The sequence below is a fragment of the Sorghum bicolor genome, chromosome 3, assembly GCF_000003195.3.
Source record: "Sorghum bicolor cultivar BTx623 chromosome 3, Sorghum_bicolor_NCBIv3, whole genome shotgun sequence".
Classification (NCBI taxonomy): domain Eukaryota; kingdom Viridiplantae; phylum Streptophyta; class Magnoliopsida; order Poales; family Poaceae; genus Sorghum; species Sorghum bicolor.
In genome coordinates, this window is record NC_012872.2 from 15671076 (window position 1) to 15685621 (window position 14546).

A 14546-nucleotide genomic window follows, 5' to 3' on the forward strand; every position below is an offset into this window, starting at 1 on the left:
GTCACTATCGTCATCCATCAGCTGCTCTATCTCATCTCTGACTTTAAGTGAAAAAAATGGATTTGGATATTGAAAGAAAAGGCTTTAAAAGGATCGTAGCAAAAGCAAAAGCATCATTATGACCACATATAGTTTTACCTTATGGACTCATTCCAAGTGGAGAGAAATAGTTTTTGTTGTCAGCTTATCTTGTAGTGGGTAAGCTTCAGCCTCTAATTCAATAGCTTGAAAAAATAGTGCAGTATCATTATCAGTAACATTGGACATATAACTAAAAGTACACAAGTTGACAATGCAGTATGGGTAAGAATCAAAAGGATGATGACTTGTACACAACTTTTACCTTATGGTGGCATTATTATTATTTTTTCTATATATTCATTCACCAAAGGATGATGACTTGTACGCAACAACATGAGATGACAACGTATTATTAAGAATCAAAAGCATATGCAACTAATTAAAAAAAGTCCATGTGTGGTGGTGTATCGAAACGGCATTAGGGATATAGTAAAGTAATACCTTCAACTACACGTACGTACACACAGTACCGTACGTAGTTGATATGCATAGCTTCATTTTCAGTTGTCGTTTGCGAGTCATGACGATTCATTGTCAGTCATTCATTCTCATCAGATCAAGATGGCAACCCGGCCGGTCGGTCCATGGGGTCGAGGTCGATCGATCAACGTATAATTGAACCAGAAACTCCGTCCGTTTGCCTTCCCTTTCAGCGTTGCTTTCTGTAGCAATCGGTGTCGGTGCTAATGGTACGGTTGAGAGCAGATGGTGAGATGATGGAGTCGGAGGAGGACGTGTTCGATCTGTGGCCGAGCGTGCACATCTCGGATTCTCGGAGGGATTGGTGAGCGGCACCACAGAAAACGATATGATCCAGTCATCCACAGCATGGATGGACGCTGGTGGATCCATGCGTGCATGCTTGCTCAGCAGCCTCTTCTCAGCCCCAGCTAGCTAGCTTGTCCAGTAGATAATTCATCGTCTCTCTCCAAGCACCAAAAGCTTCTATAACATGCAATTAGCAATATCGTTAAGCACACTAGTATTATTTTTGCGAATGTCGTCGTCAAACACACTCGAAGGCACACGTATATATCTCATGCTACATATTTAAAAGCCTGTATACGTGGACATGATGAGAAATATCCTTTTGAAGATATATATGTCGGCAAGACAAAAAGAAAATTATCCAATAATCATCACTGGCCGGGCCGGATCTTCAAATCATTATTCACAAAAACGATATATGCTGGTTGTTAAGTCTGCTCCTGTCCATTTCTCGTGCTTACTTGAATCATTATTATTGCACAAAATTAAAGCTGACACGCACAGAGTGTGTTATCCAACAACCAGCTGTTTCGTAATAAGGCTTCCCATTACTCTAATTATTATGTGCTACTGCTACCATTTCATGCAAATAGTGTACAGCCAACTTCTTCAAACACAGTGCTATATACAGGAGCTGTCCAACAACTCCGGCCTGCAGAGTTTCGTCACTTTCTTGGTGTGGTACCTACGGTTGACGTTGGATCACGATCACGCCGGACACTGAGCAGACAACGTGCAATCCACACAAATGTGTGCCCTCGCAACTAATGTGCGCAAACCGGACACTCCGGTTTTGTGGAAACCGGAACCTCAACTAATAACAACGCATCTACTCGGCAGAGGAGCTAGTTCAGGACAGATGCGCACCTTAGGTTTATTTATCGTTGGTAGGACTGCTAAAGGGCTTTCCACCGTCATTGAGACCAAGGAAAAGAGAGCTTTTATATGTTACTCATCAGAAATAAATACATCTGCGACCAATAATTTGCTCGACACATATAAGTGCTTATATTCCCCTTTTTGCTAGTTGTGCGAGCTCATATGCTAAAAAATTCCGCTCTCTTCGTATGGATAACCTTCCACTCTTCCAGCATATCTACAACTTCCAATGCTAGCTACTACTCATATAACAAAATTTTAGTATGATCTCCAGCTTTCTCTTATCAACACGTGCCAATAATATGTCTCAAGTATTGTTGACACTATTCAACGGAAAAAAAAAATGAAGTACCTCTCTGCAAGCCAACACCGCCGCTTTTTTCGGCACCCATGTAGTGACTCTGGTAGTGTTAGGACAAATATTTGAACCTTCCCTACCTGATCGTGGCTAATGATGCCCACCCCGCCTTTCCTCATCGCCTCATCTCACATCTAGGGTTTCACCGGCTTCCTTTGTCTTTTCCCTATAACTAATGAGTCACATATCAGCTTCTTACCTTTGGCATCGAATGGTTGATGGTTTTGTAGAAATCTACATAGCTCCACTCAATATTTCAAAGGAAGTTCAATGACCCTGTAAATGTTAGCTTCTCTATGTCATGGGCTAAATTTCTTGTTGCCTCTTATGTTCTCCATAGGAGCAATAGCCTTCCTACCCCATTAGACACCCAACTCATTCTAGACAACAATTATATTGTTCAATGTAAGACTTAGTACATATCCTTCATCCAATAGATTCTAATGTTTCCCATGGCCTCTCCATGGGTCATGGCATGGGAACACCCACCTAAAAGCATGCATTGCTAAATGCTAATTACCCTTCCATGCCACAAATCTTACGAGTGTAAGTAACCTTGATAGTTCTTTTCTTCTTATATGTATGAGTCGCCAAACCATCTTTCATTACCTTCTATATCCAAATATAAGGATCTTTCTTGTGTGGATCAGCTTCTAGTATGCTTTCCAAATTGTCCTTCCAATCTAATTAGTAGAGGTCATTTGGTACCTGGCAGTGGACATTGTCGGTTCCATTATATCTAGCAGTGATTGCCTATCCTGTAGTAGTGACAACAAACTAATTAAAAGGCCCGCTGCAGCTTACACGCAAGAGTCATGGCATAAGGCCGTGATCCGTTGTAACAAGCCAAATTTTGCACCCTTCTAGCAAGTACTTTCAACAGTAGTAAATTTACACTAACAGACAGTTCATGCATCCTTTAAATTAAATTGAAAACTCTCTCTTAAGATAAAATAATCTTTCTTTGATGCCTCCAAAGAGGTATTATCTTAACAAAGGACAATTTAGCCAAAAGGAACTAGATTGGTAGCCAAAAGTTTCGTCTTTTGTGAGTGCAAAGAAACAATTAAGCATGTTTTTTATTGTTGCCATGCTAAAACTATTTGGAATATTGTTCATTTAGCTACTGGATTAACCTCATCTAGATGTACAATCACATGCTTGGGGGTTGGCTCAATGGCATTGAGAGCGAGGATAAAAAACTGATTTTATGGGCCTGCTGCTATTATTTAGGAAATTTGGTGTACTCATAATGATATTGTTTTTGAGAAAAACAAAATAGTTTTTATGCATGCTATACCATTATATTGGTTGTGATTTTTGATGCTACTACAACATGAAGATAAAAAGGAGAAGTTTCGATTAGCAAGCAAAGCGATGGAGGTTATCACTTTTATATGTGTTTGTCAAGAATGGATGGAAAAAGTAATAATAGACTTTGTATATGATCTTCTCCTATTCGAGTGCTCTCTCTCTCTCTCTCTCTCTATATATATATATATATATATATATTGAGTAGAAAAAATACTGAGCAACGTTCAGTATCATCCAGCCGTACAGTCAGTACCACGAAATACTGAACAATACAGAAACACGGGTACTAAACAATACTGAATTCTGTTCAGTATAACAGTTTGGTGTATATATATATATATATAATACTACAAGATTTGTCTATGTGCGGTCACAAAGGCCGAATTACCCCTTCTACTGCCACCACAGTGGTTGTCTTCCCTGCTTTCATGCGAGGGACCTCACCTTCGCTTGTTTGTTAAACTTTATTTCTTCTTAATGAAATGCACGTAAAGTCATGTTTTAGAAAAAAACCGAATTTTTTTGACTTCCTAAAAAAGATATACACTTGAATTTACACATCAGCTTCTCTTCAGTTAACTACTTGACAAAGTACAGCTGTAAGTTCAGTGGCCCGGTAGCTTGCATACATACTATAATTAAATGTATATATACGTTCTTTATTTACAAAATATCTTCATGTGTGTTACACGAGGCGGGGCCTGATTTGTTCGATCGGCTGTTCATGCCACTGCTGCGCATCATGGGTGAACGTGCACCTGTAATGGGCAGGCTCGATCGGCCTAGCTTCTAGCTATAATTGCACTGCACGGCCGGCCTCTATTGCTTGAAATATATATGCTTCAGCGGCCCTGCTGGTCCTCCTCTCTCCAGCTAGCCAAGGGCAGCAGAGAAAACAGCTGAGCTGACTGTGGATCTCATCCATATCGTACGTCCTGTTTGGATCTACCGCTTTGCTTCTCTTTGAGGTTTGAGCCCGTGGCCTCCTCCCTGCTGTCTCCTTGCTAACTATCAGCCTGCAAGCTGCTTCTTCCATGGATTCCACCCTCTTCATCATCGGCGTTATAGGTAAGCATGTGTACACATATATGCATGGAGGATTTATAAATAATTGCTTTGTTATTAGTATTATATAATTGCTCTGTGATTCGTCTTCGTTCATTAATATTCATCCAGCTGCTCAATTAATTATTTTCTCCTTTGTAGGCAACATCATCTCAGTTCTAGTCTTCACATCTCCTATGTAAGTGTATCTTGATATATACATAGTTTTCCTGTCGTGTCGTCGTTGCTACCTGCTTCCTGCAAAACTAAAAGCTTTAATTTCTTTCCCGATCCATACCATGGGCACCACACCATGCATACATACATACACACACAGCAAGACGTTCTGGAGGATCGTGCGGAGCGGGTCGACGGAGGAGTTCGAGCCGGCGCCTTACGTGTTCACGCTGCTCAACGGGCTGCTGTGGCTCTACTACGGCGTCACCAAGCCTGACGGCTTCCTCGTTGCCACCGTCAATGGCTTTGGGGCTCTCATGGAGGCCATCTACGTCGTCCTCTTCATCGTCTACGCCGCCAACCATGCCACAAGGGTATGTGTGAGCTAGGGGATCATCATACTTAATAATAGCTAGCATTTCTCTCTCGCTCGCTTCTCTGACGGTGTTCAGTTGTTCACTCACAGTCCGTTGCATAAGTTCATCCTATGAATTTCGGTAAAATCACTTCTTATATGCTTATACTAGTTATTAGCTAATAATAATGAGACATGAGGAAGTGGATGGAGGATCGAACAATCCTTCCACCAAATCAAACGAAAAAAGTGAGAACCTCATATTGGTTTATGAAACCAAACACACCTTAAGAAAAACGCGCATCTTATTATTACAAGTTATAGTTGCTTTATTGCAAATTATGATTATGCAGGTTAAGACTGTAAAGCTGGCAGCAGCGTTGGATATTGGTGGCTTTGGAGTTGTGTATGCGGTCGCCAGATTCGCCATCAATGAATTAGACTTGAGAATCATGGTGATAGGAACGATATGTGCCTGCCTTAATGTGCTCATGTACGGGTCACCCCTTGCTGCCATGGTAAGTTTTTCCTCACATATTTATATACTAATTGATCAATCCTCTTTTCTTTCCCTTTTAATGCATGATGCTTTATTTGTTTGCCGTACGTGGATTTTGAGGTGCACCTTTTTCTTTCATTTTCTCTTTATAGTTAAGACTGTGTACGTCCATGAAACATCACGATCTTTTACAATGATAGTTAAATTTAATTTGTGATGATGGGCTAAATTTGGAAAAACCCTAAATTTCACATATATAGTAGCAAACAGCTAGCTAATGGCCCAACAAAAAGGTTATGATCAAGATGACATTGAGCAATGAAATTATTTATTTGTCATGTAATGGTAAATGTAGAAGTGACTCGATCGATGATCTAATATATATTTCATAATATTCATGGCACTTGCCCTACAGACAAATTAATATGAGTATAGTTCAAGGTTGGAGATGTATAAATGAGAATAAAGCTCCTCAAGATATTTTTCATCTGGCCTCATTTGTGTTCACAATTGATCGATGAAATAAATGATGTATATAATTAGTGGACAGACAGCTTGTGGGGCAATTATTTTTTGTTGTGTTGTCCGTTTCATGATTATTTGTTCAATATATGCACAAAGTCCAAACAAATATTAAAAGACATGTGCCCCAAGAAATTAGGGATAGTGACATTGTTCTTTCTTTGGGGGGTGTGTGTGAATCGTGTATCGATACTGTACACTAATAAATAAGTATGTAGATCCTCAACATGCCCCTGTTTTTCTCTATTTTTTAGCATATCCTCGATCCACTTCCACAGTCCACTTGCAGGGAAGAGTATATATATATATATATATATATATATATATATATATATATATATATATATATATATATGCGTGGTAGATAAACTGTACGTAAATTCATATAATAATATTAATATATATTATATACCTTAATGAATCATTCATAAAGCTTTTTTAGGTTAAAAATAAAAAATTACATTCCGGTACGTGTAGCTAATTTTTTTTTGTTTGAAGAATCTGGAGGAGCCAGGGCTCCTACAGTTAATTTATTAAAAAGGACAAAATTTACAAAGCAGTTACAAAGAACTAAAATAAAAAGGTCCACAAAAGAGAGACGGAAATTAAGGGATAAAGAAAGAAATGTAAAAAATCTGCATTAAGCAGCTAACAAGGCTAGAGTTTGCTTCCATGATTCAACTGTCGTATTGGTCCTGTCTCAATCTATACTGGAGCAGGTTGATCTCCTTGAAGAATATTCTAATGCAGTCTTCTCGGTTTGATCCAATTCCTTTAAAGATCAGCTCGTTTCTTGCCATCTAAATTGTCCAACACATCATGCATGTAGCTATTTGTGGGGCACGTACGTGCACGCCTGTATCATATAATTATTAAACAACCAAAAGTTGGTGACGTCACGCAGATATGGATGACACATTTTTCCTTGCTATCTTTGCCACGCCAAATCGAATTGGACCCTGCCTTTTAATTACTATCTGTTAGAATGATATGAAACAATTTCCACAAATATAGTCAGGGATCCAAATTCTGGTACAAGAAACTAACGATGGTTTACAGGCAGCCAATAAATAAAATAAAAAAAGAAAAATGTTTAGATTTTAATTTTGAAATGAAAAGAGAGAACATTAATTACTTCGGTTCGATCCAGATTAAAATTTACAAGTCTTGGTATACAGGCATCGTAAATAATTCTAAACTGCGTTTTCGTGAGAGATAAGCAAGATTGGTCAACTTACACTTGCACTTTCTTGTACGGTATCTATTTCTTGCAAAATCAAGTTTTGCCGTAAGATTATTTTATCGTTTTCTTAAAAATCAAGTTTGCCGTAAGATTATTTTATCGTTTTCTTAAATAAAAGGTTATTAGCTGGTTATATTGGTTCTATTGGCAGTTAATGGGGTACAGTACTCCACAGAATAAATAATCATCATACAAGGAACACGCGTTATCTCTACATATGATTCTTTATTTCAGTTCTACTACATCACATTTCGTGCAAGAATAGTAGTTATTCAAAAAAATATAGCTGTGCTTGGTTGGCTTCCAAAATTTATTAAACCAATTATTTGGACCAAAAGTTCGGTAAAAAAATACCGTAAATTTGGCAAGCTAAATGTGAGGTATTGACAAATTTTAGTAACTAACCAAATAGATACCGAAAAATTGGCTTGCCTAAATTTTAGAAACTAAAATTTGGCTACTAACCAATTAAGCTCTATATATGTACATATCGTTACAGTCAGTCCTATACTCTCTCCGTAAAGGTGAGTGTGAGTCATTGACTAGGTCTGTAAAAATATTAGCAATATTTATATCTCTAAATAAATTTATTATAAAAAAATTTCATGATTTATCTAATAATACTAATTATGGATGATAATTATTATTTATTTATATATTTAGTCATAGTTAAGTAAATTTAATTTCAGAAAATTGAAAACGACATTAAAAAGGGGCATTAGTATGTGATGAGGAAGAAAGCGTACTCGATGTTGCTCGGATAACTAAAAAGCACGTGTGTAAAATGGGTAGTACGACGAGTGCACGACATGACAGTATGTGTCCCACAGAGATTCCAAAGCCTTGTATTAGGTCTTGTTTAGTTTCAAAATTTTTTTGCAAAATATGAATAGTAACGTTTTTGTTTGTATTTGACAAATATTGTCCAATTATAGACTAACTAGGCTTAAAAGATTTGTCTCGTCAATTCCGACTAAACTGTGCAAATAGTTTTTATTTTTATCTATATTTAATACTTTATGTATACGTCTAAAGATTCGATGTGACAGGAAATTTTGCAAAATTTTTGGTAACTAAACAAGGCCTTAGCTGGCGAAATAAGGAGGGCATCGTCGCGACATGCCATCATTTTTATAGCTGGTTTGAGTTTGACACAGGGCCCGACGACCTGCTATTTTGTGTCCGCCCTGTTCTTGTGGCCCTCATCGGATGGGGTTTCGCTCTCTGAATCTTGTGATTGGTTCCATCGAAAGCGAAACCATACCGTACGTGGTGCCAAATCCAGCCAGACCACCCATCCCTTCCCATTTCCCGGGGTCATGGCACCTAGTAATGTTGCTTCACATGTGTTGATTAATAATACTAATACTTTCTTGAAAATTATTGTACACAGTACAGAGTTTACTGCAGAGGCTCGCTTATAGGCGCCTTGCTGTGTTACCACTACACTAAAAAAGTAACGTCATTAAATTTTGTTATACAAGATATAAGCAACCCATGCCAAGTTGAATACTTCAAAATTCAAAATAAGTTGATTCAAGCTCAAGGCAGCTTCGCATGAGTTGATGAATACCTTGAAGGTTGAAGCAAAGCAACTAACATAGATTAGAACAATACAAAACGAAATCAACCAGCAAATGTAATGAATGTGTGATTAGTATAACCAGCATCTCATTTTACTTACATTTTCAGCAACACAATACTAATAAGGTTTGTTCAACAAAATGTATTTATTTGTATGAATAATGTGCATGGTGGCGTACAGAAAACGGTGATCACCACCAAGAGCGTGGAGTTCATGCCGTTCTTCCTATCCTTCTTCCTCTTCCTCAACGGAGGCATCTGGGCAACGTATGCGGTGCTTGACCGAGACATGTTCCTCGGGGTAATTTAAGCCTCTGTTACGCGTAACGGAGAGACGTACTACTCATCACTAACCATCCCGTAATAAATTTCTGACACTAATCGTTTTCGTTTCTCTGGCAACCTCTGCAGATCCCCAATGGGATAGGCTTCGTCCTTGGCACCATCCAGCTGATCATCTACGCGATCTACATGAACAGCAAGACCTCCCAAAGCAGCAAAGAAACAGCGTCGCCTCTTCTGGCCTCCGACCACAACCAGGGAGAAGCATCTAGCCATAGCCATGTCTGATGATGATCATCAGTTCATCAGTGCGCTGGTCCGTGTATAGTAGCAGCATTCTAGCTGTGTCAAAAGCAGCCCAACTTCCCAAGCCTACGGGCTACGGTGTACACCTACCAGTATGCAAGCGATTGACAATTTTTATTTTTTTATTGAGAATGTAAAGTTTGAGTATAATTTTGCCAGAGAAGGGTTGTGGTGAAAATCCACAAAATTTGAGTATTTAACAATTCAGAGGAGGCAGCTCTGTAGTATGTAGGGTTTCCCTGATAGGGTATAGGGGGTTGCCTCTAAGTAGATTAATGCTTTGTATGTAGTCAAGATTAGTTATGGATATCAATTTGTATACTATTGTATTTCCATTTGTACTTAACAAAACTTAATAGATAGTTAGAAAATTCACATAACAGTTTTTTATTCTTTTTGGATAACAGATAGCTGGAAACTTAACATGTAGGTAGTTGTACATTCAGATAACATGCAAATAATAGTTTCTGCACATTCAGATAATATGCAGTGCAAATAGCTATGCATTCAGACAACAGTTTTCTATTCTTTCTGGATAACAGATAGCTTTTTTTTTGAAGATCCAGTTTTACCCGGCATTATATTGATAAGCAAGAAGTAGAGTTGCAGCTTTACATGCACGAGAGGCGCTAACTCATATGGCAGACTGCCACATGTTTTTACAAGGGTTCTAAAGCTAATTACTCATACTAGCTATGTCGATCCGCGGGTGATTACCCCTTTGAGCTGAGACCCAATTAGCAAATTCATCCTTTATTCTTGTGAGCACCACTTGCTCTGAGTTTCTTGTCGTGATGAAAACTCTGGCATTTCTCTCCTTCCAAATGTGCCATAGCGCCAGAATGGAGATCGAGTGTGTATCCTTGTTCCCCCCAATGATCATGATATGGAACCAATCCTCTATATCAGACGATGTTGCCCAATAGCTAGGCTGTAATTTTAGAGAATTACTCCACAATGCAACCAGATGCCAAACCCTCCTCGCATAGAGACATTCAATGAAGAGATGGATCGCCGTCTCCATGCTCCTTTCGCACAGTGCACAGAAATAATTGTTCTCCCATCCTCTTAGTTGAAGTCTGGCCACTGTCCACATTCGGTCTTGTAGGAGCAGCCACATGAAGAATTTGCATCGCGGCATCGCCCAAGCCTTCCAGATTAGATTTGGGAAATTTGAAGTGACCTACCCGCTGAACTAGATTTCATACGCCGATCGTGCTGAATATTGCCCATTACTTTCCAACGTCCAAGTTATCTGATCCTCGTGTTCAGTCGATAAATTCAGATGAAGTGAGTGGATGCGCTGACATAGTGTGAAGAAGTCTCTTAAGAGATATGCGCTCAGGTCATGTGCCCGGTCATTGATCCATTTTCCATCAAGCACCGCCTCTCTTACCGATCTTTTCTTTCGTGTCCTGTGTTGGAAGAGCAACGAAAAGAGTGATAGAGGTGATCGCCCATCGATCCAACTAGACAGCCATTGTATTGCTCCATGTTAGCCATAGCCACCATAATCGAAGGCCCTACTAAATCTTCAAGGTCTAAAATCCCGAGCCCTCCAACCTGAATTGGCCTGGCCACAAAAGGCCAGCCCACTTTGCATCCCCCCCTATTATCTCGCCATCACCAGCTCAAAGGAAGCGTCTTCGTACCTTGTCCAAATCCTAGAGTATTTGTTTTGGAGGCCTGATCACCGTCAGCATGTAAATTGGGATAGCACTTAAGACCGAGCGTACTAGTTCCCTTCTCCCTGCTGGGTTTAGTAGTCATCCTTGCCACCCTTCTAGCCATTTCTACATCTTATCCAACACCCCCTGTAGGTGTACCACTTTCAATCGTCCTAGATTTAGAGGTAGGCGTAGGTGTACCACTTTCAATCGTCCTAGATTTAGAGGTAGGCCCAGATAAGTAATCGGAAAGTTGACTCGCTGTCCCGCAAATGACTCTAAAACAAGATCCAAGTTGATACCACTGCATCTGATAGGGGCCACCGAACATTTTGCCCAATTTAAATTTGGGGAATGCTCCAGTACTCCTATTTTCTAAAATTGCACACATCTTAAAGCAGCCCGCCTAATTAAATGATTAATTATTTTCTTACTTAATTTATTCTGGATCCTGGTTCCTGCCTCCGCCCAGCCCAAACCCAATTGAAACCCATCGACATCGCATAGCGGCAAGAAACAGACTTCGCCGATCGCACTTTCGCAGCAGCGGCGGCACATGCATCCCCTCTAAATCCATTTGTTCAGTGCCGTTCATTTCGCATGAGGAGGTCTACAGTCTGCTGCCTCTTCGTCATGCATCCGCTACGCGAGGCCACCAACATCTGAGTGCATGGTTGCCTTCACATCCCCCGGCATCGGCACCAGTGAAGAGTGCCATCCATGGATGGCTGCGGTGATGGCCGGTGATACCAGGAGCAGCCTAGGCCGGCGCCGCGTCCCTGCCAGCTTTGGGCTGGGCTCGTTTTGGAGGCTGGGCCTTGTGGGACCCAAGTTATAATACCCCGAATTGAGAAAATAATAATTAATTAATTCGGTAGCTCTTTAAGATACGTGTAATTTTCTAATTGAGGAGTACCGGAGCAGTTCCCATTTAATTTTAGTCCCGTTGCCTCCCCAAATTTTGTCAGTATGTTTAGGAGGGATGACACCTCTTGCTGATCTGGATTTAAGAAAATGACAACAACATCAGCATACAGTGATAACCTAATCTTTGCATATCGCCCCCACAGTGGAGACAATATGCCATCCTGTGTTGCTAGTTCCAGCACCTTCTGTAGTGCATCAATGGCGAGGATGAATAGGTAAGGGGAGAGCGGGTCACCTTGTCTCAGTTCGCAGGCGTGCCTAATCTTTTCTCCTACAGTCCCATTTAGTAAAACTGTAGAATGTGAGGTGCTTAGCAACAAGCTGATTCAATTTCTCCATTTTACACTGAAACCTCGGTGCTCCATCATCTCTAAAATGTAATCCCAAGAAACAGTGTCTAAAGCCTTTGAAATGTCCAGCTTGAAGAGTAAAGCTGGTGTTTTTGCCCGGTGGTATGCCCGTGCCAGATTTCTTACATACATGAAGTTATCATGTATACATCATCCTTTGACAAATGCATTCTGTGATGGAGAGATAAGTTTGTCCATATTCCTTGACAAGCGGATGGCGAGCATCTTAGTAATCAGCTTTGCAAATGAGTGGACTAAGCTCACCGGCCTGAAATCTCTTGCATGTTCTGATACTTCCAGTTTTGGGATAAGTACTATATTGGCACCATTCAAGTGTTCAAGGGGTACTGCTCGGAGATGGTAGAAACAGTTCATGGCCTGGACAATGTCCACTTTGATTGTTGGCCAACACTGTTTATAGAAGGTTCCAGTGAATCCATGAGGCCCGACACCTTTTCCGCAGGCATCATCTTTACTGTATGTTAGATTTCCTACTCTGAGAATGTCCTATCCATGTCATCGTCCTCCAAAGTACTTAGTTCTAGTCGATGCCAGTCTATGGTCTGCATGCGTTCTATCCGTCTGCCCAACAGGTCTGAGAAAAAACTGGTACAAGATTTCTTCCTTCTCATCGTGGCTCCAGAGAATCGCCTCCGTTGGTGATTTCAGATATGCTATCAGGTTTCGCTTCCGCCTTCCATTCGCGCGCTGGTGGAAAAATTTTGTACATGCATCCCCTTCTCTGACCTGAGTCAATCTTGAGCACTGGCGACGTCGTGATCTCTCTATTGCTGCCCAGCCAAGCACTTGATGTTTGAGGGCTTTCAACAGATTTGCTTCTTGTTCAGAAAACATTCTTGTTTCCTGGGCTTTATCGACGTAGTATCACCTCATTTGCTATGTTGAGTTGTAAACGGGCATTGCTAAAAAGGGTTTTGCTCCAGGTCTCTAACTTTGTGGCTGTTAAAAGTAGGCGGTTGTGCAGTCTCATCATTGGATTGTTCCCAGGAACTGGTTGTTGCCAAGCCTCAGCTACGACCTCCTTGAATTCGGGGATCGTCCAGAAAAGTTCGAACTTAAGGGCCTGTTTGGTTCCCTTCTCATCCCAACCAGGCCAGCTTTAGGGAGCCATGCTGCCTTTAGCCTGACGGGATGCATACAGGAAGCCTAGTTTGGTTGCATGCATATGTGGAGCCAGACTCTGATTAGATACTGTTTGGTTGCCTATACGAAGGTAAGTTGTATGAGATAAAAATATTATAAGATTATGATTATAATTTTTATTTGTGTACGAATACACTCTTACAGGTCTTATTTTATCTAATTATATTTTAATCAACTTTAAAGTACACTAATATCATTTGATATTTATTAATCACGCACTAATACACCGTTAGCCATATAAACGGCTGCATCTGTCCAGCTTGGCTGGCCAGGAATGGCCGATTCGGGCCTCCTCGGCCTGGCTGAGGGCTCCTTTTTTATACCCAGAGCCTGACCCAAAGCTGCATGCAGGCAACCAAACAGAGCCACGCTGCATCTCAAGATGCATATATAGTCTCATACGGGTAACCAAACAGGCCCTAAACGTCGCCCTTCTCGGTCTCTGTTGCTGACTGCACAGGAATAATGGGTGATCTGAAACAGTGATCTGATACGGAGCTCGAGAGAGCTTGGAGACTGATCAGCGGGAATAAGTCTGTCCAGTCCTGATCGCAGAAGACTCTGTCAAGGTGTACTAGCGTTGGTGCAGCTCTCCCATTGCTCCAGGTGTAGCGTCTGTTCTGTAGCCTCAGTTCAGTCAGTTGGCTTGTGTCCACTGCTTGCCTAAATTTCTTCATAAGACTACGGTTGATATTTCCATTGTTTTTATCACGCGTTTCATAGATGAGATTGAGATCCCCTAGACATATCCATGATGTCGGTTGTGCCGGCTGGCAGCTAATCAGTTCAGGGCTTGTTTAGTTCATCCAAAAACTAAAAAATTTTCAAGATTCTTTGTCACGTTGAATCTTGCGGCATATGTATGAAGTACTAAATATAGACAAAAATAAGAACTAATTGCACAGTTTATCTGTAAATCATGAGATGAATCTATTGAGTCTAGTTAATCCATAATTGGACAATGATTGTCAAATAAAAACGAAAGTGCTACAATACAGAAAACCAAAAAATTTTCGGAACTAAACA

At 40.4% G+C, this 14546-nt stretch overlaps 1 protein-coding gene across 1 annotated transcript; it reads left to right on the forward strand.

Annotated features, from left to right (window-relative positions):
* Positions 4102 to 9787, forward strand: LOC8079632 (bidirectional sugar transporter SWEET17). The gene is made up of 6 exons (XM_002455502.2): positions 4102 to 4468; positions 4607 to 4643; positions 4782 to 4995; positions 5330 to 5494; positions 9006 to 9125; positions 9236 to 9787. The coding sequence occupies exons 1-6, from the start codon at positions 4435 to 4437 to the stop codon at positions 9392 to 9394; spliced, it is 729 nt and encodes a 242-aa protein (XP_002455547.2). The 5' UTR covers positions 4102 to 4434; the 3' UTR covers positions 9395 to 9787.